Source organism: Alosa sapidissima, chromosome 11, assembly GCF_018492685.1.
Source record: "Alosa sapidissima isolate fAloSap1 chromosome 11, fAloSap1.pri, whole genome shotgun sequence".
Taxonomy (NCBI): domain Eukaryota; kingdom Metazoa; phylum Chordata; class Actinopteri; order Clupeiformes; family Clupeidae; genus Alosa; species Alosa sapidissima.
Genome location: NC_055967.1, coordinates 3906455 through 3932858, shown reverse-complemented (window position 1 = coordinate 3932858; position 26404 = coordinate 3906455). Strand labels below are relative to the sequence as shown.

The 26404-nt window shown below is 48.8% G+C and overlaps 1 protein-coding gene across 1 annotated transcript; it reads right to left on the bottom strand.

Moving 5' to 3' along the window:
• Positions 1-511: 511 nt before the first annotated feature.
• On the bottom strand, positions 512-26401 carry LOC121723329 (zinc finger homeobox protein 3-like). The gene is given in 13 exon segments (XM_042108938.1): positions 512-4852; positions 4960-10398; positions 10606-10708; positions 12005-12205; positions 12561-12691; positions 13723-13827; positions 20819-21047; positions 24139-24294; positions 24368-24671; positions 24673-24880; positions 24918-25284; positions 25286-25459; positions 25461-26401. Coding segments are annotated over 13 exon segments (9354 nt in total). The 5' UTR covers positions 25920-26401; the 3' UTR covers positions 512-3374.
• Positions 26402-26404: the final 3 nt, after the last annotated feature.

The window sequence follows — 26404 nt, the reverse complement described above, 5'->3', positions numbered from 1 at the left end:
GAGAGAGAGAGAGAGAGAGAGAGAGAGAGAGAGGAGAGAGAGAGAGAGAGAGAGAGAGAGAGAGAGAGAGAGAGAGAGAGAGAGAGAGAGAGAGAGAGAGAGAGAGAGAGAGAGAGAGGCAGTGAGGAGAAGTGGATTAGGAAACAACAAGACAAAAGAATAAAATAATATGGAAAGGAAGGAGAGATAAGACAGGTAAGAGAATTAACAGATGAATAGAGAAAGGGGATGAAAGGAAAGACATAGCATGGCATGAGTGTGGTTTAAGTGAGAATAGAAAAAAGTGAAGGAAAGATAGAACTTGAAAGTTTTACTATCAAGATAAGCTTTTTGGATGGATTCCACTTTGTATGATGGGACACTACACATGGAAGAGAAAACGCACCTCCGTAAACATAAACCAACGTCAGCAAGCTTCTCCCACTCGCAGACAGAGCCATATGAAGGCTACACAGAACCCTTCACACCTCAGGTTTCCCTGAGCCTACAAAAACAAGACAACAGCCCATCATCTGCAACAAAACAGACTTTATTGACTAGGGTGGGTTCTTGTGTTATGGTCAGTATGATGGCAAAAAACCTCAAAAACAAACAAACAAACAAAAAAACAAAACAAAAAAAATAAACAGAAAGTCACATGTCACAAAGAGGTGTGCATTTACAACATTATTTGGCTATCGCTATGGTTACAGTAACAACCTTTTTTTCCAGGAATTTTCAGACAGGAGTTGCACATAATGTAGCCCAGGTCGTTAACGCGACATAGGCCTGGGGTGTACCCCCCCTCCCCTCACACACACAAACACCCCTCACAGCAGAATCAAACATTTAACACTGATTTTCAAACAAACAGACGAGTCATCAAATAAAAATACAATACATCTATGAAAACTGTATTAGTGTGGTATTTGGAATGCAGTCTTCTGTATAAACAATATTTATCATTGGTATTCAACATTGGCTAGTTTCAAAGAAAAACAAACAAACCCCAAAAATAATAGTTATTATTATTTGGAAGGTACATGTCTATTCACAGTCTTTTATGCTCTTTTTTTTTTCTTTAAAGATAGCAACGATGGGGGAGGAAAGCAGGTATGATCACTGTTTTGGAAATGGCATTAAGCTTACTGTTTGTTGTCATTAAAGCTTAGAGAAAAAGCAAATTTCAGCATGCATCTTAGTATCAATACAAAACTACATTAGCAGCAAGTCGTATGTCTTCAAAGATCAGACCTGGAAACCAACCAAATTAAAGAAAGACAGACAGACAGAAAGACAGACTGACCGACCAAGAAAATAACTGTTGGTCACAGCAAAGTTAACAAAGAGGTTTTTTTTTTAATCTATCTTACAAACTGCAATGGCTCTACACTGGTGCTACCCCATACCACAAGCACTAGGGCTCTTTTGGTTTTTGGTTTTCATGTTATTTCGCAAATGAAGACACTGCTTTTCCTTATAAATAAGCACAAACAGTGAACTAGCGCAGACTGAGTCATCTAAAATCATGTTTTCTATTTTGTTAAAAGCAATAACATATCAAGTATAAAGAAGTGTTTTATTTGTTTGCACCATTGGTTAAAGTATTTCGTCTTTGGATCTTCCTTTAAAGCAATACTGTTGTTGTTATTATTATTATTATCATTATTATTATTATTATTATTGAAATGATAACTGTAGAAATTAATTGGAAATGAGCTACTGATCTGTAACACAGGAAGAGATGTAACTATTTCTTTAAGGGTCAACAACAACGACAAATAAAAAAAATAAAAACAATCAATTAACATTAGATGGGTGATGAGGCAGTGGACCAAAGAGCTGTAGAGGAAACGTTTCTCCTCCTCTCTCTCTCTCTTCTCTATCCAACTCTCCTTATCCACCCAGCTAACTGATGGGCCAGTCTTGTGGGGACTCCGAATCCCATCATGCCCTTTTTCTGCGGTCCCATCATGCTGAGTGTGACTTCGCCTCATCCCCTTAAAAAAAACCCGGTGAAAATTAAATGTCGATGCGTTGAGCTCTAATGTGGCAAAGAGTGACGCTCTGAGCTGCCAAAAGGTGACAGAGCAAGGCTTCAACTAAGTGCATAATTGTAAAATAATCGTGGGAATGTCCCCTGTTCTCCCCTGCCTCGTGATGACTAAGTGGAGGCGCACCCTCTCCGCTACACCGTTAGGGAGTAGGTAGTTCTGGCTGTGGCTTTCTAAAAAGCTCTGAGCTGGCTGGAAAAGTGCTACACAAATCAGAGTCGAGTCGAGTCGAGTAGCGGCTGGCAAGACGAGGTGAGGGGCAGAAAAGAATAGGGGGCTGCAGAATGAGGTTTTTAAAGTAGACACTCCTCCCCCTCCTCAGAGTGAGCTAAACGACATCCACTGAAGTGCCTTTTGGAGTTGGACAATACAAAAGCTAAATATACGGGTTTTCCTTCCTACCAAACAGTTAAAATTCAACAATCTACGCAACACCAAAAATGTTCATACATGTAGCTATCATAAAACACAGAGGCTTTCTTTAAAAAAAAAAAAAAAAAAAATCAACCATTCAAGTCTGCATTTCTCTTTGTTTTTAGGGTAAAGTTTAAGTCCTAGGTCAAAATAAAACCAAAATGCGTACATTTATAAGACTAGTAATGCTTTTCCAACTTTAAGAAAAAATAGGACTTAATATTTCCCTTCTTTTTAACACTTACATTTTAGGCTTAAAACATTTTCTCTTTGTATTTTCAAGAACAGAATTTATACAATGAGTTCCATACGAGAACCAAGTTACCAGCCGTTGACCTGAGAGGAGACACCATTACAATACATCATTATTTTAGCAAGCCATTGGTACAGTTTTCAAACACTTGGAGGGAGACTGCTTCGCCATTAGTCTGTATGTGTGTATGTGTGTGTGTGTGTGTGTGTGTGTGTGTATGGATAAGTTCTCTCGTTCTGAATTATGGCATTAAGTTAATGTGCTATTACATGTACGCTACTCAAAAATTAAGAACACACTTTGAATCAATTGTTCGTTTGGTGGGGATCCGCTCAGGGAGAGCAGGTTTTTTATACAACACTCCAATTTCACTTTAAAAACGTAACTGCATAAGTCTTTGTAGTGTTCATACTGTTTACGGTAGATGGATGATAATCAGCATGTTAAATGGCAAAGAAAAACATTCGACTGACGCATATTATTTTTTGGTTACGAGCATTGGAATTGCAGTTAGTTTTCTTCAGATATCAGTCAGTTTAAACATTTTTTTTCTCTTACTGTTAAGTGAACTCGTTCATCTCTTTGTGTTCCTCAAACATCCACACTCAAAAAGCTTTTACTTCTTTGCAGTAGTTCTTTTTTGTCTTCTTTTTTGTCCTTTTCTTGTCTCTCTTTCACATTCCCAGCGAGTCTGTTCCAACACAAGTGAAGTCGCTGCCATTGCCATTGGCGTTGCCACTGCCGTCCTGCCGGGAGTTTCCCCCCAGTGGGTCCTCCTCTGGCAGGGTGGGACTCTGTCTCTCCAGGGGCTTCTCCATGGCAGGGGCACGGGGCGTCCCACCATTGGGGTCTGTTGGCATCGAGGAGCGAGCGCTAGAGGGTCTCGCCAAGCTTGAGGTAACCGTTGAAGGCGAGGAGGGAGTTTGGTTGCAGAAGGAGGCCAGGGTACGAGTGGTGTCTGGCGACCCCGATAAAGCTGTCGAAAGGTTGGGCGGGGAACATAGTCCGTCTATGGTGGAGGGGTGGGAGGAGGAAGAGGAGGAGGAGGATGGAGGAGTCAGCGTGGACAGAGGGGCAGGCTGTGAGGTAGATGCCATGGCGGAGTCAGGAGCGCAGGTTGCGGTGTGAGGTAACACGTGAGTGGCGTGCTCTTTGGCGTTAAGTCGCTCCGCCGCGCTGCGCTTGTGCTGTGGGGACTCCAAGTGGCGGCAGAGGGCTTCACCATCGTCTGCGTTGAGCGTGACGTCGCAAGCCAAGCAGTCATACAACCGACCACCTTTCCCCTGCTCTCCACCTTTGACTTTGGGGACGACACCCTCCCGCAGGAGAAGATGCTCATCCATGTTTCTGACTTTAGAAGGTTTGTTACCCAATGGGGATGACAACTGATCAGATGAAGTGGAGGGGGATGCTTTGCCACAGGAAGGATCTTTGCGCTCCCTAGCTTTCACTGTGTCTTGGGAAGGCTGTTTGGAGTCAGCTTTGGCCTGGGAGTGGGCTTTTGGTTTCTGTGTCTGCTGCTGCTGGAGCTGCAGGTGCTTCTGCTGTAGTGCCCCCTGGAGGCTCTGTTGGTATTGCTGGTATTGCTGGAGAATGGAACCTTGGGACAAGCCCATCAGGGCTTGGGACAGGGCAGCTGGACCATAAGGAAACAGGCCCTCCATGCCATATATGGGCTGCAGGTAACCTCCAGGAAGAGCCCCTGGGATCTGAGGAGGGAAGTATGAGGGAAAACCAGGCATGAAGCAAGGCAGGAAAGGGTTAGACAGGAAGGCTGCTGGATCTGCACCACCCCTGGCTGCCTGTAGGGCTTGAAGCTGCGCTGGATCCATCACAAACTCCATGCCAGGTTTTGGAGTGGAGGTTGTTGGGGCGGAGGGGTCTTGTTTGTCGGACTTTCGGGGGGTGGACGAGGTGGAGGGGGCAGGGGGTATGGAGGGCTTCTCCTTGACCTTCTCTTTCTCACTCTTTTCAGTGCCGTTCTCTTTGGGGCGCTCAGGCTGTAGTTCTGGCTGTTTGGTCTTTGCAGTAGAGGCAGAGGTGGCCATGCTGACTTTGGAGTTGGATGGAGTCGATGAAGAGGAAGAGGTGGTGGTTGGCTTGGTGGGTAATCCACTGGAGGACACGCTGGGAGACAGACTGCTGGGACCTGCTGCTTGAAAGAATGATGAAAGACAGAAAAGAAAAATACAACACTGCAAGTTAGATCACAGTATTAAACATATCATACAAATTGGATTAATATAAAATGAGACATACCTATATGAGGCGAGTTCAAGCTGCTGGCACTGCAGACTCCTGGCATGTTTTGAAGACCAGGGTACATGGATGAGAGGTTTAGAGCCTGGAGTGTGGCAGGGTCAAATCTTTGATGTGGAGCCATACCCAGGACCTCGTTGGACTTCTTCAGATGGTCCATCTCCTGCTGAGCCATCAGCTGGCGAACCGTACTCGGATCAAAGTAGTCTCGCTCCTTGTCCATTTGACTACCCACTGCTTCTTTCACCTTGGCTACATGCGCCTGGGAAAATACGTGGTCACGAACAGAGAGGCAGCTGTTGTACTTGACAGCGCAAAGGGTGCATTCAGTCTTTGGTGCCTCACTCTGGGATGGCTCACCACCAAACTGCTTTGCCAAATTCAGTTTCGCTTTCTTCTCCTTGGCACGGGCATTCTGGAACCACACCTGGACTACTCTCTTGGCCAGCCCGATGTGATTGCCCAGGGCTTCACACTCCAGCATGGTGGGAGTCTTGTAGTCGGTGAAGCAGGCCTTGAGCACTTTCACCTGAAGGTTGCTGAGCTGGGTACGGTAACGCTTGGGACCGGATCGCTCAATGTTATCTCCACTTTGGCTCCCAGAGGTTCCAGGACAGGGGGAAGAAGGGTCTGCAAGGCTAGAACTCTCACTGTAATCCACCATCATCTCGTTGTCATAGTCCTTTGCATTGAAACTCATGGCAGGACTCACTAAGTCTGAGGACATCAGGTCATCATTGTCACAGGAAAAGGCCCTGTCAGTCATTTGCGCGAGGATGTCACTACCTCTGTGTTTGGACTCAGAGGTGTCTCCACCTTCCTCACCCATGGTAGCATCAGTAATTGATGTATTTACTGAGGAACAGTCATCGTTGTCGAATTTGCTTTGATCATATGACTGACTGAGAGAGGAACTTGATGGACCATCAAAGTCATCAGATCCTTCCATCTTGAACCTCGGGCTGGAGCTGTGATGATGGGACGAATCGGTGCTCTTGTTAGCAGGAGACAGGGCAGCTAACTGACTGCTCCAGGAGCTAGAGAGCTGTAAATTGCCTGACATTTCTGGCCCATCCATCTTCATTCCTACTTGATCCGAAAGCATGCCGGACATCGAGAAACTATAGCCGACGCTTTTGGCCTCATGCCAGTGGCGAGAGCGAATGTGGGCATCAAGGGCAGTCTGTGCTTTGAAGAGGGCTCTGCAGAATGGGCATCGACGATGAGCCTGGGCTGGACCCAGCGCTCGAAACTGGCCTTTCCTCTCTCGAGCTCTTGTGTTTTGGAACCACACCTGGACCACCCTCTTTTTGAGGCCCACCTCATTGGATATCTGGTCTAGCATCTTTCGGGTGGGATTGGAGTCCAGCAAGTACTTCTGGTAGAGAACCTCAAGCTGCTCTGGAGTAATGGTTGTCCTCATACGTTTGTCGCGATGCTGTTCGTCACCATTGTTCTCCCAGTCGTTCTCCATGGGGCTGGTGCTGGCCTTCTCCTCCAGCTTCCTCTTCAAGGAGTTTATAGTGGCACTGGGCATGGGTGAGGAGGAAATCGAGCTGGAGGGGATCTGTGGAAAGGCGCTGGAGAGGAGCTGACTGGCCAGAAGTGTGTTGCTGGGATCGAACAGCATGAAGGGCATGTCTGTCGGTCGATCGAGGAACTGTGGATGGACAAACTGGTTCTGATTGGCCAGGAGGTGCAGCTGCTGGTGCTCCTGCCAGCTCTCGAAGGAGGGGAAACCGAGTTTGCACTGGCCACAGTGGAAGGGAGTAACAGGCTGGGTCAGTCTTGTTTGCTGTGAGGTCTGGGGGCTTGACACAGTGTTGAGACTGGTACGGGTGCTCTCTGAAGAAGCTGGGCTCGTCTGGGGAACAGAGGGGGAGAGCTGCTGCTGTTGCTGTTTCATGGAAGAGGAGGGTTTGGGACTGCTTGCGTGTCCTTTCTCTTTTTCCTCTGCCAACAGCTTGTGATGGTGAGTCTCCAGCTGTGGCTCTTTCTGGTGCAAGGTGGCAGAGCTGCTCTGGTGTGGTTTGGAAAGGTTAGGTGCTTCTGCAGTATGAGATGACCTCTCTCTGGGGGTTTCAGAGATGCTAGCAGCACTAGCATCATTACTATCAGCAGGTTTCACATTGTGGGTAGAGGTAGACTCAGCAGTGAGGGTTGAACTTGAACAGGAGAGGGTTGGGGTATGAGAGGTTGAGGATGCAGAGGAGCTGTAGTATTCATTCCTGAAGTCGTTTGAATCCTCATGACTGTCATATCTGGTATCGTCTTCTTCATCCTTGTAGCACATCTTCTTCTGATGCTTGATGAGGTCAAATATGCGTTGAAAGACCAGGCTGCACTTCTTGCACTGGTAGCTAAGGTTGGGAGTCCGAATGTAGCGGTCGTTGGACATCTCTCGTCTTTCGCTGCTCTCTTTGGCACCCTCACCTTGGTTCTCGTAGTTCTTGCGAGCCTTTTGACGAGCATTCTGGAACCACACAACAATGACACGAGTAGGAAGGCCCAGCAGGTTGGAGAGCTGCTCAAATTCATCATCTTTTGGGTAGGCATTGGCATCAAAGAAATCCTGCAGGACCCTCAGCTGGTAGTCAGTGAAGCGAGTCCTTGAGGACCTCTTGCTCCCATAACATTCATACCTCTGAGGCTCAGGGCTTGGAGGCCTGGAGTCTACCTTAGCATCTTCCAGAGTGGTGGTTGGTGGGTTGTTGAAGTTGTAAGGAGAGTCCTTGTTGCGCTGACGTTCTTTAAACAGTGTATTGCGGAACCAGTGCTTGATCACTTTCTGAGGCAGGCCGGACTTGTCTGCCATCTCTTTGATCTGGTCTTCATTTGGAGAGTTGTTGATGTCAAAGTACTGGCGAAGCACGCTTAGCTGCTCATCAGTGATGCGTGTTCTAGGACGCTTGCCTTGCTGCTGCAACAGGGCGGGACTGAGCTGTTGCTGATAGAGTTGAGCCAGGTCATGGGGGAGACCAACGTCCATAGCAGGCATGGAGCCAGGAACCGGAGGGGGAAGTGTTTTCAAGGGTATGGGCTGCATCATAAGAGGAGGGAAAAGTGGAAGGTCCACAGGCAAGGAGAGAGGAGGTGGAGGTGGGAGAGTGGGTGCTTTTGGCAAAGGTGCAGAGACTGTTGGAGGAGCAACAGTCGGAGTTGAGGGAGCAGAGCTTGGGGTTGGAGGCTGCTGGCTTGGCTGGGAGCTGGGAGGTGTGGGTGGCTTCGGGGGAGGTGGTGGTGGAGGAGGTGGAGGAGTAGGGGAAGACTCAGGAGTGAGAGACCTCAAGGGGTACTGCTTGTCATACTGATCCCTGTAGTCTTTGGCAAACTTCTCCAGTGATTCAATAGGAAAAACAGTCTGGTGGACATGCTCCTGATGGCTCTTCAGTATCAGGGTGTTTGAGAACAGCTTGTGACAAGCCACACACTTCAGCTTTCCCTGCAGGGGATCCACTTCCTTTGAATCAGACTCGCCAACAGCCATAGCTATGTTTTCAGAAAACTTCCTCTGCACCCTCTGCTTGCTCTCATTAAACTGCATGACCAGCTCAAAACCAATGTTCTCCAGCAAAGCCCTTGAGGCATTATCAGAGGCATCATGGGAAATCCTGGGTGGCAGGAATCCTACTTTGACCTCTTTCCCAGAACTCTTTGCCTCTTGACTCTCCCCGGTGTTGCATTTACCAGCATCTTGCTTTTCCGTGGGCCTGATATTTGTGCTCTCGGCCTCTTCCTTCCTGTGCTGCTCAGGCACAGCGGTCTCAGTATGAATTTTAGGTGTCTGAGATTTTCCACCATCTTGATGAGAGATAACGTTGCTGATAGCGTGGGACACTGTTGGAGTTTGCTGCAGAGGAGGTCTTGTGAGGTCCTGCTGCGAGGTGCTTATGCTCGGCTTTTCTTTCTGTGCCACCGATGCCTCACTTGGGCTTGGGCCAAGCTGGGAAGCAAAACCTAGACTGGCAGAGTTGGCGAGATTCAGAGCCGCATTTTTCAGTTCCGCACTCAGCTGGAAGTCCCCACCAGGGATGTAAAAGGGGAATAGCAGCTGCTGTTGCTGCTGGAGTGGAAGGAGAGCTTCCGGTGTCATGGGGAAGTGCTGCAGGAGCGTTGGGTTGAACAGGTGGGACTGGAGGAGTGCTGCCTTCTGCTGCAGCTCCTGCTGCAGATGTACTTGGGCTTGGGCTAGCTGCTGCTGCTGAAGAAGCTTCTGCTGCTGCTGCTGTGCTGTGGAGGCTATGATATCTGCTAGCCTCTTCCTTTTAGCCTCGTGGCTCTCAGAAAGGGAAGAGTGGCTGGCAGCTTGGCCTGCAGTGGTATACAGGGCATCACTGCTCTGTTGGCCTCCCAAATGAGCATGAGCAGTTGAGCTAGAGGCTGAACTTGTGGCTGTGGCAAATTTCACAGCTGTAGCAGAACTAAGGGAAAAGCTGCTGGAGGATGAGCTAGTGCTAATTGAAGGAGTGTTAGCAGAGGCAGGACTGATAGAAGGGTCTACTTTGGCAGCACGGGCTTTGGTCTGGTGCAGGACTGACCTCATGTGGATCTCCAGAGTGGAGCTCTGGCTGTAGGCCACATTACAGGTGGAACACTTGAAAGGTTTGTGATCGGTGCTGCTGACGGACTCAGGGACTCCTGCTGTGGAGTCCTGGAGTGAACGTTTGACTTTGTGGAGGTGAGACACAGAGTTGTAGTGTACCAGCAGGATGTTCTTCTGTGTGAAGGACTCTTTGCACACTGTGCACTTGAAGGGTCGTTGCGGGTCCAGAAACTTCTCCATGGTGAGGTTGGTGGCTTTCCTAAATGGCAGATTCGCTCGCTTCATCTCACTCGCGGCATCCTCCTGCTGCACCAGCCCAGAATCACCACCACTACCGTTGGAGCTCTGTTTTTCCTCCAGGTCAATCTCATCTCCGTCCTTCATGCAGTCATCCCCGAACAATCCCTGCTCTTCTCCGAGTGTTGGGTCGCCCATGGCGAGGGCGTCCCCATTCATGAGCAGCCCCCCGTAGAGCTGCTGCAGCTGGGCCTCGCTCAATTCCAGGTGGCTGGTCTCCAAGTGCTTGCGCAAGGCCTGCAAGCTGCGGAAGCTGCGCTGGCACAGGCAGCACATTGTGGCCGCACGGATGGCGTGGTACTGTGAGTGCAGCTGAAGCTTCTCAGGGGTCTTGAACGCCAGGCTGCACTGGCCGCAGCGGTATTTGTAGACGTGGCGGTCTGACACTGGCCCTGGGCTCTTCTGGTTGTTGTGAACCTCGCTGATGTGAGCCTGCAGGGAGGTGGAGGACTTGAGGACTTTGCTGCAGCCCTTCTGCCAGCATGGGTAGGCGGCGGTGTTTTCCTTGGTGGACTCTGCATCCTCCAGGGGTGATCTGTGAGGTTTGGGGACCTCAGAGTTTGGTGATTTCCCTTTATCAGGGTCTGCCTTTGAGTCTTCTGTAAAAGAACCAGACATAACCATTGAAATGTCATTTCTTTTTACATTTGTAATAGAAAATATTGATTAAAATATGCAATATCTTAAAACAAATGTATGACATTATGTGGATTATTATCTATGAAATATCATATGTTTTGTTGAAAAAATTACTCTGTGTGAAAAATAAAAATAGGACTATGTAATTATAAGAATGGAAGACAAACCGTGTAGTTTCTTTGTGTTATCGGTGCTCGAGTTGGAACCCTCCTTCTCTGGGTTGGGGACTGGCGTAAACATACTGGCGGGCAGCACGTCGGAGGCAATCACCTGACCAGAGAGACCATAAAGGGCTGGTGAGCATTAATTAAACGGCAGTACCTTAGAGATGCCATTAGCCCGACGGTAGTAATGTCTGATTTACGGGCTTGTCTCCTGTGCCCTTAGATAGAGAGAAGTCAACGTGCATTAAGGGCCGGGAAGAGGACCCCTCACGGCCCCTCCAAGATGGGGGTCTCATCTCGGGAGAGGCCCTCCATCAGGGTCAGGGGTCAAGTGTGACAGGAAGCTCTCCACAGTCAATCACAACACGTTTAGTGAAATAAGGATCAAAAAGCCAAATCATTTTCACTCTCCTCTCCAAGGGGGCTTTTTTTTAAAAATGGCAAATCAATAAAACCTGCATCCGGTTGCAGAGGGTGACAAAGGGAAGAAAGAGAGAGAGAAAATAAAAGAGAGAAAGGTAGACAGTGGGAAAGGTAGAGGTACAGATTTTGAACGAGACACAAGAGGGGGAATAAAGGGGGGGGGGGGGGGAGACACAGAACAGACTAAAATGGCTGACATTTCCATTACAAAGGGGAGCGTTTCCAGAAGAGGGTTTCATTATGCGTCAGGAGGCAAACACAGGGAGCATCTCAAGGTCAGTTTTAATTTAGAGCACATAATTGGCAAGCACAGTTCATAACGGCAATCACCTAGTCCAGGCTCAGAATTAATGAAGCACAATTATTTTCATGACCCTATCACGGAGAGGGGGAAGCAGGGAGAGGGGGAGAGGAGAGAGAGAACAATGTAGAGTGACAGGAGAGAGGGAGTAAGAGATGGAGGAAAGAGAGAGAGAAAGAGGTTGATAGGGGTGAATGAAAAGAACAGTCAAGAGGAGGGGATAAAAGAATGCTACAATGATGGAAGGAAATAAGGGGTTTTACTTTCAGGACTGTCTGCTGTCACAATACAAATAGCAATTTCATTTATTCTGTTTTTTCCACTCATTTTAAAAAGGCTTTTTGCTTTTTAATTATTTTTTTTCTGCCTTGTCTTGTTTGGTTCTCAGCAAATGAGTTGCTCAATCAAACTGAATTCTGCTTTGCTCTCTGACCAGCATACATCCAACCACAACAAAGTGTCTCTGACAGAGAGACATACACCTTATAACACAGTACACATGTAGTTGAGCTCTTTAAAAAGTGATGATGTGCACGCACAAGCAAATGCAACACGCACGCAGCAGACGCACACACACACACCCAGCATGGTTGGTCTTCCAAACCAATTGGATAGTGATAACGTTTACAGGAAACAGGAAACACATACATGCGCGCACACACACACACACACACTGACCGTGTTGATGAGCTTGTTGGTGCAGTCAGAGGTGACGTTGTGCACGTGCGTCAGGTGCGTGCGCAGAAGCGAAACGCTGCCGAGCGTGTCACGGCACAGTGGACATCTCAGCGTAGGCTGTAGGGAATGCTGGGTCATCACGTGACCCCGCAGGACGCCTAGGTCCGAGTGGCTGAAGCGACAGAATGGGCACTGCAGCATCTGAGCCAAGGGAGAGAGGAAAAAGGACACATTCAGTAAATGGTATACATGGGTCACACTTTACTTAGGGTCTCCTATAGACAGATCTACAGATGATCCGATAACACACAAAATATCTGCTGACACTTTGTTAATAATAATTTATGGTTAAGGTTAGGTATACGTGTTGGGTTTGGTTTAAGATGATGTACAGTAAAGATCAACAACTATTTTAAAGACTGAACTTGAATGTCTACAAACCATCTGTAAAGTTTCTATAGGTGGGACGTAAAGTGTTACTAATTAAGAAAACAAGAGAGAGGGAGAGAGGGAGAGAGAGAGTGTGTGTGTGTGTGAGTGTTCTTCAGGCCCTCACTTGTTCAGTGGACGCTGGCTCAGTTCGTGGCTTCTTTGAGGAAGGAGGGCTGTCGGTCACGCTTGCCCGAGAGCTGGGGCGTTTGGGTGGGGGAGAGCCGTCATTATGGTCCAATTCCCCATCCGATGAGCCTGCAATGAATAACACAAACTCTTTACTGCGTCTGCAATTTTTCTGAGCACATACACGTACTCACAGACCTCCCCCCTCAACACACACACACAGTGTTAAGTGTGGTAAAACATGTGAAGTCATGAAACAAAGTAAATAAAATCAAATGTGAAATGATCTATGTAAGCCAAAGTCTCCACAATAACCATCAGGCCCTTTCGTTAATGCTTTACTTTTATTATTATAGCGTCCAAGTACAATAGAAGACACAGTGAGGGGCTTGATGGATCATACCTTGAGAATAAATAAAATAATCTGCTTTAGACAAATTTATTCTACCAAACAAGTTCAGTTTTAGGGAATTCAGACATACTAATCTTGTGCCAGTTTAATTCCATACCTAAGACCTTACATATAAAGAGTCTCCTTCCCAGAAGCAATAAAACCATATGATATGCATGATTGTTGTACATAATTTCTAACCAACTGACAAAAAATAACATTAAATGTTAACATTATTGATGTATCTCTCTTCATGTGATAAGACATTGTTTCTGTTTTTCTTTTTCACTATGTAAACGTTTGTTACTATGTGAAATATCCAGACCATGGGAGATTAGAAGCATCGGAAAAAAAACTGAAGGAAGGGATTCCATCCGGTTTACTGAATGGCTAACAGAGCATGCCAGAGACTAGTGCAGATCCACTGCACCCAACAGACGCTCACAGTCACTCACTCACACACACGGTCACTTCATTAACCTGTCTGTTCCCATCAGGACTAATGGACAGGTGATTCGGCCACTGAGTGCAGTCCTAAGTCCTATTAGGATCTAGCCCACACACACACACACACACACACACACTCTAACACCCTCTGACACACAGGCACACACACATACAAATAATAGGAAAATGCTGATGCTTAAAATTGAATGTGGTTGCAAATATCCTACTACCAAACACACCTTAACACACTGACACACCCTCAAACACAAAAACTGTGTGACGACACTTCTGAAAAACAAACCACCCTCACCCCATGCCTTACCTGAGCCTCGACTTGTCTCCTTTTCTCCCCCTTTTACAGAGGTTTTGGTCTGCTCCTCCTGCTCTGCAGAGCCATCAGTCGCAGCCTCCACTTCACTCTGATCTCCTGGAGGGGGGAAAGGGGGGGGGACACAAAACAAAACCAAATGATTATTTTTCTGAATAACAAACAGGTTTTTTCATGGTAACTTTGATGAAAGCCAGTGAATCCCACAGAGAAAGCAATACAAAAGGTAATCTGCACTAAGGCTCTTTGCCTTGGTGCTTTTGTGCTGAGAAGCTGCAGGAACATAATTTGACCCATAGGGGTCACCCTCTACATGCATGGATGAGCAGCCTCGAATGAGGATGAGCGGGAGAGGAGAAATGAGGAGAAATACAAACAGCTTCAAACAACCGTTAGCAGGCACACACACACACTCTCACACACATTAAGACAAACATCACAACCCCCTCTAAATGGGATATCAGTCAAAAAGGCTCAGTCAAATAAGTCAGCATAAATTCTGTTTCACCATGTCGCCAAAAAATAAAAAAAACAAAATTGAGCGAACATGTGTACACAATGCGAACACACACACACACCTTTTCAACTTGACACAGATGTAATTTTCAAGCAGTACACTGGAGATGTTTTAACACATCCTGTCGCCTGACCACTCCTCAGTGTGTTATACATCTCCACGATTATGGGACGATGTGTGTGTGCATTTGTGTGTGTGGGATGGGGTTGATCGGCTGGGGAGAGAAGGGGTGGGGTGAGGTGGGGGGGTCTAAAGCTTAGACTTAATAACAAACAGCAGGGGATACTCTCAGCACCCCCCCACACCTCAAAACCACCCCCCACTCCATTCTCCATGGCAATTGTACAGAGAGAGGGGGGGGTAGAGGGAGAGAGAGAGAGAAGGAGAGAGAGGGGGAATAAAAAAAGAGCGAGAGAGCAAAAGAGAGAAGCCTGGCCTCCACAGTAACTCTTAATTTGACCCCCTAGGGCTTACTGGCCACTTCGCCAGAGATAATGCCCAGGAAAGGTCACTAGGGGTCAGGCCGACAGAATCCATTTCAGGGCCGCGTCCCCCATGTCACGCCTCGGCTCTCCGGGCATCAACGACGCTCATGAAAATAACAAGCGATGCGGCGTATGAATAAACCACCACGGCTTACACAGCAAATCATACACACACGGTGTCAGGGCAATTTGGCTTCTCTGACCTTTTGTCGGATGACAAAGTTGGATCACAAAAAATCCGTCTTTTGCTTTGTTCTTTTACAGACATTTACTACAGTCAGGCCTAATTGCACATTACCTAAATGGTGTATGTTGTTGCATTCCCTTGAGTAACACACACACACAGACACATTAGCTTTTTAAGGCAGTAAAAGCATTATCTGTAAAACATACAAATGATCTTTTTTAAGACATGATGAAGTTGTCCTACAATCTCTTTCACTCTATATCCCAATATGCCATTCAAAATGAGCGGTCCCATTTTGAGACACAGGAAGATGTGTATGGAAGAATGTTCTATAGGGTGTGTGTGTGTTTAGTGAGCTTACTGCAGAGTGAGCATTCAGCTGCATCTATGCCTTCTAGGGGTAAACATCATACACAAAAGGCCTCCATGCACACAAAGACCCTTTACACACACATACACACACAGGAAGGACCAATGCTGCTGTTCTTTCGCCGCCTGTGTTCATGTTCAAACTCTTTAAAAGGGTGCACGCACACACACACACACACACACACACACACACACACACACACACACACACACACACACACACACACACACACACACACACACACACACACACACACACACCTCCAGGCAAAAGGTTTAAACTTCACTGCACAGAAAGAAAAGACAGGGGATGAGGAGCTCTGCTTTAAACTCCATTCTTCTCCCCCCCCTTCCCCCTCTCTGCCATTTTGCTTTCTTCACGAAGCAATTGTCCACCTCTGTCTGCCTGTGCAGGAGGGAGGGACGACGAGAGGGGGAGGGGGAAAAGAGGGAGAGGGTGGGGAAAGGATGAGAAAAGGAGAAAGAGAGGAGTGTGGAGGAAGGGGGAGAAAGAAAGAAAGAAAGAAAAAAAAAAATCAAGGTTGTCATGGCAGGGCAATCACAGCCAGGTTGAAGTATGTGCAAGTGACTCGGAAAATGAAAGATGGGAAGACAAAGAGAAGGCTGAGGAGGGAAATGTATGCTGAGTTGCAGACAGAAAATCATAAATTAAAGAAAGAAAGATATAGAGAAAGAATAAATGTAGTGAGAATAAAGAGATGGAGAGAAGAAAAAGAAAAAGCAAAGAAAAATAATGATAGAAAAAAAAATAATGACAGAAAGGAATAAGGATGACGGAAACCGGCAAAAAAGGATTCAAAGAAAGAAAGAAAGAAAGAAAGAAAGAAAGAAAGAGAGGGGTATCTTTGCAGGAGCGGTGCTGGAAGCACTGGAGGCGATCTTGGCACCAATTATCCAGACAGGCTATTGATTTTTCATCAGAGCCACACAAGCATGAAACACACAACCTGAAACTGTCAAAGAGCCTTAGCCTACACCTGCTCCGTCTGCAGACAGTACATGAAACCACACACACACAGGCAGTACAAGCACCCACACCCACAAAACAAGCCTGTCTGTCTTTGTCTACACACATGCGGTAAACAACACACACACACACACACACACACACACACACACACACAGACACACAGACACACACAGCACTGTACATGATGTGCCAAACACACAAACTACGCCACAATACCCCACAGACAGGCTAGGCCAGCCAAAGCCTTTTAGGTTTACATGGGGAGTAATGTGATTATTTTTAAAAAGGTAAGCTTCATATCGCTCCTATTATCATAATAAGGCCTGGCCATTAGCTCCAAAACAGTGGATGTGCTGACGTGGGCATGGAGGGAAAGGGTGTGTGTGGATGCCCCTGACTGCCTGCCCACTCGCCTGTCCACCCCCCTGCCCGTCACATCACTCAGTGATTTGGCTAAAACACAACATGTTAGCTTAATGCTCTCCACCTTAAAATGGTGTTAGCTAAATGAGAGATTAGCCTGAGTGTACTGCTGACTCTACAAACACAAACACACACACACACACACGAGAAATGATAAGGTAAGCATCAACTTTTTCTGGGTCGCACTCAGTGTCAGAGATTAGCTATTAGCAATTAGCGTAATGGAGTACAATGAGCTCTGAGGATGAGGAGTGTTGGGGGCTGAGGAGAACACACACAAACAAGTAGACATACAAGGGAACACACACACTCAAATACACACACACAGAGAAAAAGAGAGAAAGAGAGAGTGAGTGAGTGAGAAAGAAAGAAAGAAAGAAAGAAAGAAAGAAAGAAAGAAAGAAAGAAAGAAAGAAAGAAAGAAAAGAGAGAGAGAGAAGAAGCATTGCTGGGATCTTGAAGAAAATGGCTGACGTTAGACTAATGAACCTGGATGGATAGCTGTCCAGCTTAGCAGAAGTCGTGACAGGGCAGTGTAGTCCATTAAATTGAACATAATAGAGTCAACACTCCCCCTCTCAAACCCAAACACACACAAACACACATGCACACAGTGTGTTCAGTGCACCTCACTTCACTGGTAATCTGGCAGATCAGTATGCTAATGCCCCGCGTCATTGATCTGGCATTGATTTTAAATTAGGGAATGCCCCGGAGTTCCGACAGGGATCAATAGCCCACTCATTCAGAGCCGCCACCCTGACCGGTCGGAGCTATTGGCGTCTCTGATGTTCCGATCGACTAAAGCCACTGTTTATTTAAGCGTGACCAGCTGGAGAACACTTTTCTCGCACGCACACACACACACACACACACACACACACACACACACACACACAACACCTTCTGTCAAGTGTGGCAGGATAACTAAAGAGGCTGTGCCTATATCCACAGACTGAGGGACAAGTGGAGCTTGAGTGTGATCTGTGGCATTTGTTACTGAACCGTACAGAAGTGGCTATGACCAGAAAAAGAAAAACAGAACACAATTTTGTGTATGTACTTAATTAATTCGTTTCATGGATGCAAATTGTGAAAATGTAAATTGGACAGGATATCAGGGAATGATAAGCCCTGTCATTTCTCAATATGTGTATGCAGAGTAAATATATGTGTGTGTGTGTGCCTAAGAAAGTCCTTGCAGCTGCTTCCTGTTATCGAAGCCGGGTGTCATCACATGGTACCCACAATGCACTGCGGCACAGATAATAGGCTGTCATTATGTGCTCAAGGCTGCGGCGGAGGCCAAGCGTCCAGCAAGCAGCAGGAGCAGCAGGAGCAGCAGCAGCATTCCAGCACGACTGGAACACCTGGCCAGGCGCGGCAGGGCGGCCTCGACACACACACACGTTGTAATTATTCTGAAGGTTACTGGAGCCAGGCCAGTGTGTGCGGGCGGGTGCTAATTATCTGGAGCTGGGGCCCTCTGTGCCTGATTGGACGAGAGAGTGAGGCAGGATGGACAGGGCAGGAGGAGAGGAAAGCGGGACTGTCAACAGAGTGTTTACCAAAGATAGCAGGCTGGGGGTGAACCTGAGTGGGTGTCAATCAGGGACGGAAAGGACAATGTGTTTACTAGTCTCTCACTCACTCTCACACACACACACACACACACACACACACACACACACCTCTACGCTCACAGAAACACTTATTACAAGAAGAAAAAGACCAGTCATTAGCATAGAAGTTCTTTATGCAGTGAGTGGTCTAATGCAAAGAGCTTCGCAGCAACAATCACTCACACACCTTAACCCACCAGTGTGATAAGAGGACGGCGCTTCACTGTGGCCTCTTAGAGATTTGATTGATGAGGGGAAACACACACACAGAGGCAGGACATAAAAGGTGTACATGAACAACACAAAGAAACAAAAAGAACTAAATGAGACAGATTCGCCCCATTTCTCTGGAGTCACCAACACCCTCTCCATCTTCCCTTGGACCAGTGCCTGGTCGAACGAGACCTCTCCCGCATCCCTGGCCACAGGCTAATTGGTGCGGGTTAATTGGTGATGTTTCATTAACCCGTTGCTTGTTAGCGTCTGAGGTCTTTATCGGCAGCATTGATCAGTGCCCGGCTCTCGTTAGCAGAGACCCCACACACACACTAGCTGATGTAACGAGTGTGAATATTGGCATATCAATTAACACAATCAATACCTGGCAAGCGTCTGCCATTCTCCCTGCCCCCGCCTCTCTCTTTTCCCTCTCCACTCTCTGCCCACCCCCTTCTCTCTCCCTCCATGCAGGCCCACAGTAAAGGATAATCGGACCGATATTCAGCTCAATTCACTACTTGAGACAAAATCCACAAGTCTTTCGGCTTCATGCTGGTTTAAAAGATTATGATAGATTATCCCGTGGTTATATGTTGCAATCTGATTTTTTAAGTCCTCAGATCTACTTACAGGACTTCGGTGGTCCAGCAGACACAGAATCAGAAGTGCATTTATTTAACTTGACAGAATTATTTTGCACATAAGAAGAGCTTGATGACGATGTAAGCTAAAGTAGTGTCTGACAGTGAGCCTCTGGTTTAGGCCTAGACTCATGATTGGTGTAAGTAACTGATTATTTGTCATCTGTGCTGTGCAACACATAATGGCCAACACATCATGTGCTATCAGTAATGTCTGCATTCAGAAGGGTGTGTCACTTCTGAAATACAAATTTTTTACATTTGAACGAAACATGTATATCTGTCTTTGAATTAAAAATGTATACGTACCTATGTTTTTTCCCCCCCACACAATTTGTCATTCCATTCCTTTGTTTTAATTTCTTTACTTTTATTGCGGTCTCTGTGTGTATCTGAGTGCGAAGCTGCTTGTCCTCTGGGCTGTAGGTGGAGAGGGAGCTAGACACAGTTCTCTCTAGTGAACCGGCACTGTGTGTAGCGGAGAGGGAGTAGTACACAGGTCGCACTATCGGGCCCCCAGATCCCTGCGTCTGGAAATCAAGGCCAGCAAGCCCAAGGCCCAACAGGGGGCTGCATTTACAACCACAGCCTCTCCCTCCTCTCCTCTCCTCGTCCTCCCTCCCCCTTTCTTTCATTTCATATTTTCTCTCCTTACCTCAATACATCTCATTCTTTCTCCCTCCCCATATACCCCCCCCCTCTCGACAGGGTTCATGTTTGCAGGTGCTCTGCATTTTAACAAGCAGGAAAAATAACATTCCACAGATAGCTCCTGCTCAGCCTGTCTGCGTGACAAATCCTGCTCCGCCGGCCCTCCTCTCCCATTCTCTCCCTTCAGAGTCCCTCATTCTCTCTCTCCCATCCATGTTCTCCCTCTTTCTCTCCCACCCTTCCTGCTCTCTCTCTCTCTCTCCCTCCCTCCCTCCCTCACATTCTTGGTCTTTCACTCACACTATTTTTTCCTTCAGGATCGGTCACATTTCTCTCCCTCTCTCTCTGTGTGTTCACACAATGGCGCTTCTTTGACAGGATGCCAGCTTGTCTCTCTGGTGGGCTGGTCATTAGTGGCCCTGAATGTGAGAGCTAATTGTCCCGGCCGCACACTTCTTTTCTTCCGCTCCATATTGGGGCCGCCCCCTGGCTCCCACTCGCTGCCTCTCCCCTCCGCCAGCCCCTCGTTCTCTCCCGCTCCGCTCCATCTTGTTTATCGGTTTAATTCGGCATGTTCACACACTCCCTCTTTGTTGTCTTAAGCAGGCTCCCTGACCTGTCATTAACAGACGCTAATAAAAGGCTTGGCTCAGAGCACGCTGAGGACCCTAAATTACACCCCGGCCCACATGGGCGCAGTCACATGCTAGCCAAAGACGGTAATTAATGTGGAGTGTGGTGTTAAGTTGGCACAAAAAAAAACAACAAACGAAAACAAACAAAGTGGTAAATCAATCAACGTTTAAAAATGTGGATCCCAATGGCCCATCTCACAAGAAATGCCCAGTCAAACAGAAAATGAAAAAGAAAATAACTGAGGTAAACGAAATAAAACATTTAGTGCATGTCTGTTAGTGCCCGTTAGTGCCCAGTGTGTGTGTGTGTGTGTGTGTGTGTTACTGTAAGTGGACATTCTGTATCTTACCTTCGTCTGGTACTGGGGGCTTCCTAACTGTGAAGATGGCACTAAGCTCCTCCTCTTCCTCTGGCAGACCTCTCTGGATTCGCTGGAAGCGCCACAGCCCCTCCCCACGTTGATGGCTGAGCGAATGGGAGTGCTGCACCAGAGAGAGGCTGGATGAAGTGGAGTAGTCACATAGCAGACAGTGGAAGACACACCCCTCATCCACAGCACCGGTTAACTGCTGAAAATACTGAGAGAGAGAGAGCGCGAGAGAGAGAGAGAGAGAGAGAGAGAGAGAGATACAGAAAGAGGGTTATATTTCAGGAGTGTACAGATGACACTAATCTGTGTGAATACTAATACTTCTCTCTCTCTAATATCTCTACAGAGAGAGAGAGAGAGAGAGAGAGAGAGAGAGAGAGAGAGAGAGAGAGAGAGAGAGAGAGAGAGAGAGAGAGAGAGAGAGAGAGAGAGAGAGAGAGAGAGGAGGAACAGAATAGACAAGAGGAACAGAATAGACCAGAGAAGGAAAGGAGAAGAAAGGAGACAGGAGTGCGGAAAGGAGGAGAAGGGAGGAGAAGAAAAGAGGACAAAAGAGGAGAGGTGGTGAAAGGATAGGAGAGCTATCCAGAGCAGAAGACGAGGGAAGAGAGGAGCAGGCTTGTCCTGTTTGACCCTTGCTGAAGTCTAGGTCTCTTTAACACTAAATAATGCAATAACTATTGAACTCCCTTCCCATAACCAAGGCAATGGAATGTAAACAACAGACACATTACAGCTGAGAGGAGGGTAGATCAATGAAGACAGCTCTGCCTCCCATCTCTCTCTCTCCCCTCCCTCCCTCCCTCTCTCTCTCTCTCTCTCTCCCTCCCTCTCCCTCTCTCTTTCTATCTGACTCCCTTCTCTCTCCCTCTGCCCCTCTCTTTCTCTCTCTCTCTCTCTGACTCCATTCTGCTCCTCTTATTCTCTCTCTATCTATCACTCATCTGCACTCTTTTCTTTTAGTGTGCACTGGTTTACTGTAAATTCTAATGCAGACAAAGCTTGATGGCTTTCTCTCTCTCTCTGAGTGTTTATGTGTATGTGTGTGTGTGTGTGAGTGTGAGTGTGAGTGTGAGAGAGAGAGGGAGGGAGAATGTATTCTTCAATTGAAGTCCTCTCACCTTGACTTAGTGACGAACATGCCATTGGCCTGTGTGTGTGTGTGTGTGTGTGTTGGTAGGTGAGGGAGGCTGGTGTGTGGGGGTGTGTGTGTGTGTGTGTGTGTGTGTTGCTGGATAAGGCCTACTGCAGAAAAGGCAGGACACTGGGCTCATCTAACTCCAGCTAGGCCCAGTTGTTGGACACAGGTAAAGCTGTTCCCGCAAAAGGACAAATATCCACACACTGGATTTTTACTCCCAAAAACAACTCAAGATGCAAAGTCTAAGAAGGACTTGAGTTGAACCAATGGGCATCAAACCCAGCACAACTGCTTGGAAAGCAGCAATGCTAACCAGTGCACTGTACTATCAACACCTTACTAAACAAATCTGTTATGGGCAAAACAATCCAGCGTTAGGCTCACGCTAACCCATCTGTAGGGGCAGACCTCCCGAGCGGTGAGCTCACCTGCCTCTGTGGTCACCATCTGCCTCTGCCACAGACCAGTGCCTCTGAAGTGTGTACTGATCAAAGCCAATCAATAAGCCATCAATGCCTCCTTTTAGCAGGAGGGCGAACACAGAGCTGTTGTGACACGATCGGACCACCAAAGCTGGGTCTAATCCAGCAGCACCAGGTTGGGTTTCAGCTTCATAAGGTCAGCGAAATGCGATCCCAACCTGGTCAAGCCACATTCAAGAGTGGCCCAAAAATAGCCGCCAATAACCTTCTCCGCGATTGGCCAGCGAGTTGTCATGGCAGTGGAGGAGAAGGCAAGCGGCATGTGCTCTGTGAGGGGAGCAAGTTGACATTTGGAACCAAACAATCTCCCTCTCTTAAGAACTAGCTCAGGTGAACCACTTACATCTATTCTCAGAACCAGAAAGGCTTGATTATACACCATAGGTGGAGTGGTGGTACTTTCTCTGGTTCAAGACTGGTGAAAATAGAGAGGTTAGAGCATGTTTTCCCCACTGCAGTATGGGGCTTTTTCAAGGATATCCATGTGACTTTCTCAGCTATCCGTCTACATAATTCAGCCAGTCTTTCTCTCCAGATGTATAACTTTAGTTCAATGGCTGATTGCTATACATCTGAAACTGACCTTCTATGGTTCACCAGGCAGATGTGCACGTGTACGTTCTAAACAGTTTTGTGTGTTGTGTATGAATAAATGTGTGTTCTCTGTGTGTGTGTCTGTGTCTCTGTGTGTCTGTGCGTCTGCGTCTGTAAGTCTGTGTGTGTGTGTGTGTGTGTACCCAGTGAAACCCCACTCCATTTACCTCTGCAGTCTAAACTGATTACGGATGTGCTGGACTAATGGAGTGCATTAGCAGCAGAGAAAAAATAACATCCAATCAATCTCAATTACTGCCCACCACCACCTAGGCCTCACAGACCGGGGGCCGGAGTGGCCGACTCCCCCACACACACCTCCACCTCTCCGGGGTAATCAGTGCCGGGACGGTGGCCCCGTGACCTCTGCCTGGGCCTCACCCAGAGGTGCTCTTGGAGCTGGGGCCTTTCAGAAGCACATCTGTTAATCAGTCACTCTGATCACAGACAGAGAGGGCTGGAGGAGAGCTAAGGACATTGGGATGGTTGGGGCCATCAGACGCAGTAAAGGAGAGCGTGTGCAAGTGTGTGTGTGGAAGTGTGTGTGTGTGTGTGTGTGTGTGTGTGTGTGTAGTGAAATGAAAGGGCCAAAGCCTCTGCTGAGCTTCAGGGAGTCTGATAACTTATTTAACACCTGGAAGCCCTTGTTCAACAAGGCCTGTGATATGGAAGATCTGTCCACTTCTGCTCAAGTATCAGCGGATTATTTTAAATATCAGAGGAACCTTTAAATCCCTGACACCGTCTCCCCACAGCATCTCAGAGGGGCAACGCACGAGTGAGGGACTGTCTGATACACCGATTTGACACTTACTGATACGAAAGGGCTACATTTGCATTTTCACAAAAGATATTTAGATTTTTACAAGATGATTACCATTCATATTAAATATGCTATCTTATTCTGTATATGTGCATATTTGTGTTCAGTTTTGATGAGTTGTGTCCTCTCATCAAGTGGAGACTAAGGCTGATCTGATACTGTGTGTCTCTGCCTATGTGTATATATGCGTTTGTACGAGTGTGTGAAATTGAGTGTTTGAGTATGTGTGTGTGTGTGTGTGTGTGTGTGTGTGTGTTACCTTGTGGAGCCTGAGGCTGCTCTCGTGCTGTGAGTTCATGGTGTGCAGTTTGAGCTTCTCCAGACTCGGGGCATCGTAGGCACAGGCGTTGCAGCGGAGTCGCACAGGGTTGCCCACGTTTATGCTCACACTGTTCAGCCACCACTCCACCTCCCTCTCCTTCTCCCTCTCGTCCTCTCGCTCCTACCCCACCGTTGTCATGGCCGCGGCTGCCGCGGCGACGTCGGGCACGGCCCTCCCGCAGGTGTGCGGCCAGCTGGTACCTCAGCAGGTGCTTGTCTGTCTGGCAGTGCAGCTGGAAGTTGGCGCGCAGCGGCGTGGCGTACTGGCACAGCCGGCAGTGGTGGCTCTCGCCCACCGTGGTGCGCCACTCGGACTCGGGCAGCGAGCGCTGGGCGGCCAGGTGCCGTGCCAGTCCGTCCAGCCCGTCGCACGAGAACTGCTCGCACACGCCGCACTGGAAACATGCTCTGGCCGGCCGCAAGGTCAACGCCACCCGGAGATGGCTCGTGGGTGCCCGGGTGATGGTCAGAGGCGGGCACCTCCATCTCCGGCTCCCCACGGGTCAGTGCCAGTCCAGAGACGTCCTGCGTGGAGAAGATGCTGCGCAGGAACTGGGCATCGGTGGCCATGGGATCGGCCTTGGTGCCAAGCGTCAGGTTGAGACTGCGCGCCTGCGACAGGTAGAACTGGTAGATGTCGGTGTCAGAGGGGGTGGGGGGCAGCGACGCTGGACCCCCGCCTGCCCCCAGTGCCCCCGCCGAGCGCCAGCCGCATGCCCGTGCGGTGCTGCTGCATCTGGGCCAGGTTCTGCTGCAGCAGCAGCATGTTGTGGGTGTGCTTCTCGCTGGTCATGTGGATGCGCAGGTTGCGCGCCACGTTGGTCTCGTAGTCGCACACCTCGCAGCGCCACATGGCCGGGGCCTTGGGCTTGGCGGGCGACGGCGAGCTGCACGTGCCGCCCACCTGAGGCCCCACCTGGCCCGCGTGCGGCTGTGAGTGGGCACGCGGTGGGGGGTGCAGCGCGCTGGGCTGCGTAGGGCACGGGGCAGCTGACGCCGCGCCACCTCCCGTGGGCGCGTTCCCGTAGCCCTGGGCGTCGCGAGCCGAGCCGTGCGAGTGGCCGGCCTCGGTGCCCGAGCCGTTTCCCGCCGTTCTGCAGGTTCTGCATGTTGTGCAGGTGCTTGTCGGACTGCATGTGGATGCTGAGGTTGCCCTTGGTGGTGGTGGAGTACTGGCAGACGTGGCAGCGGAAAGGCTTGTAGCCGCAGGTGTAGGTCTCGCCGCGGGCCAGCCGTGGGTGGCTCTGCCCACTGCTGCAGGTAGGGGCACTCATCGCCCTCAGACTCTGGATGCTTCTCCTTCATGTGCGCCTCAAGCGTCTGCTGGTACTTGTAGTGCCAGTTGCACTTGGGGCACTTGAGCGTCTTGCAGGAGTTGCGCGAGTGAGAGCCCGACAGGTAGGTAGCTGCCCATGGCGTGTAGGGCGAGCTCTGGGCCCCGTTTTCTCCGCTGCCGCTCCCGAAGTCCATCATGCTGCCACCACCACTGCTGGATCCTCCTCCAGCGCCCAGGTCCTGAAGGGCCTCAGGGGAGCCTGCCGAGGGAGTTCCCTGCCTGGGCAGGGTGTAGGTCAGGCCAGGATGCTGCTGCTGGTTGTGGTGGTGGTGGTGGGGGTTGTGTGAGTGGCTGGGGTGCTGCAAGCTGCTGCTGCTAGCGGTGGCTCTGTCGGGCGAGCGTCGTTTGGTTGTGTTGCGTTGGCACTCTCTCCATTGGCACATTCGTCTCTGGGCGCCGAGGCGGGCGACCCTGTCTTGCCGCTGTCGTCCGCGGGGGGAGACCGGCTGGGCACGGGACAGGCAGTTAAAGCTGGTGGGGGGGGCTGCGCTGGGCGTAAAGCTGGTTCCCTCAGCCACTCCTGCTGGGGGTGGAGAGGCTAGGGGCGAGGGTGGGGGTTTGGGTGTGGGGCAGGGAGTAGCCAGCAAAGGAGATTTGGAAATATCACTTTGGTTTGCGAGGGCCTCCTCCCTCAGTCCGCCTTTGCTGCTACCGCTGCCACTGCTACCGTTGCCACGACCGCCGGGCCTCGGCTAGGTCGCGCTCATCATCGTCCAAGTCTGAGAGCAACCCCTCATCCCCTTCCTCCTCCTCAAAGTAGTCTTCCTCTTCCTCCTCCTCTCTCACAATCACTCCATCCCTTGTAAAGAGTCCTCTCTCTCCCCCTGTCCCTTGGTCCCCTTCCCCATCTCGCCTCCTCGACTCAGGC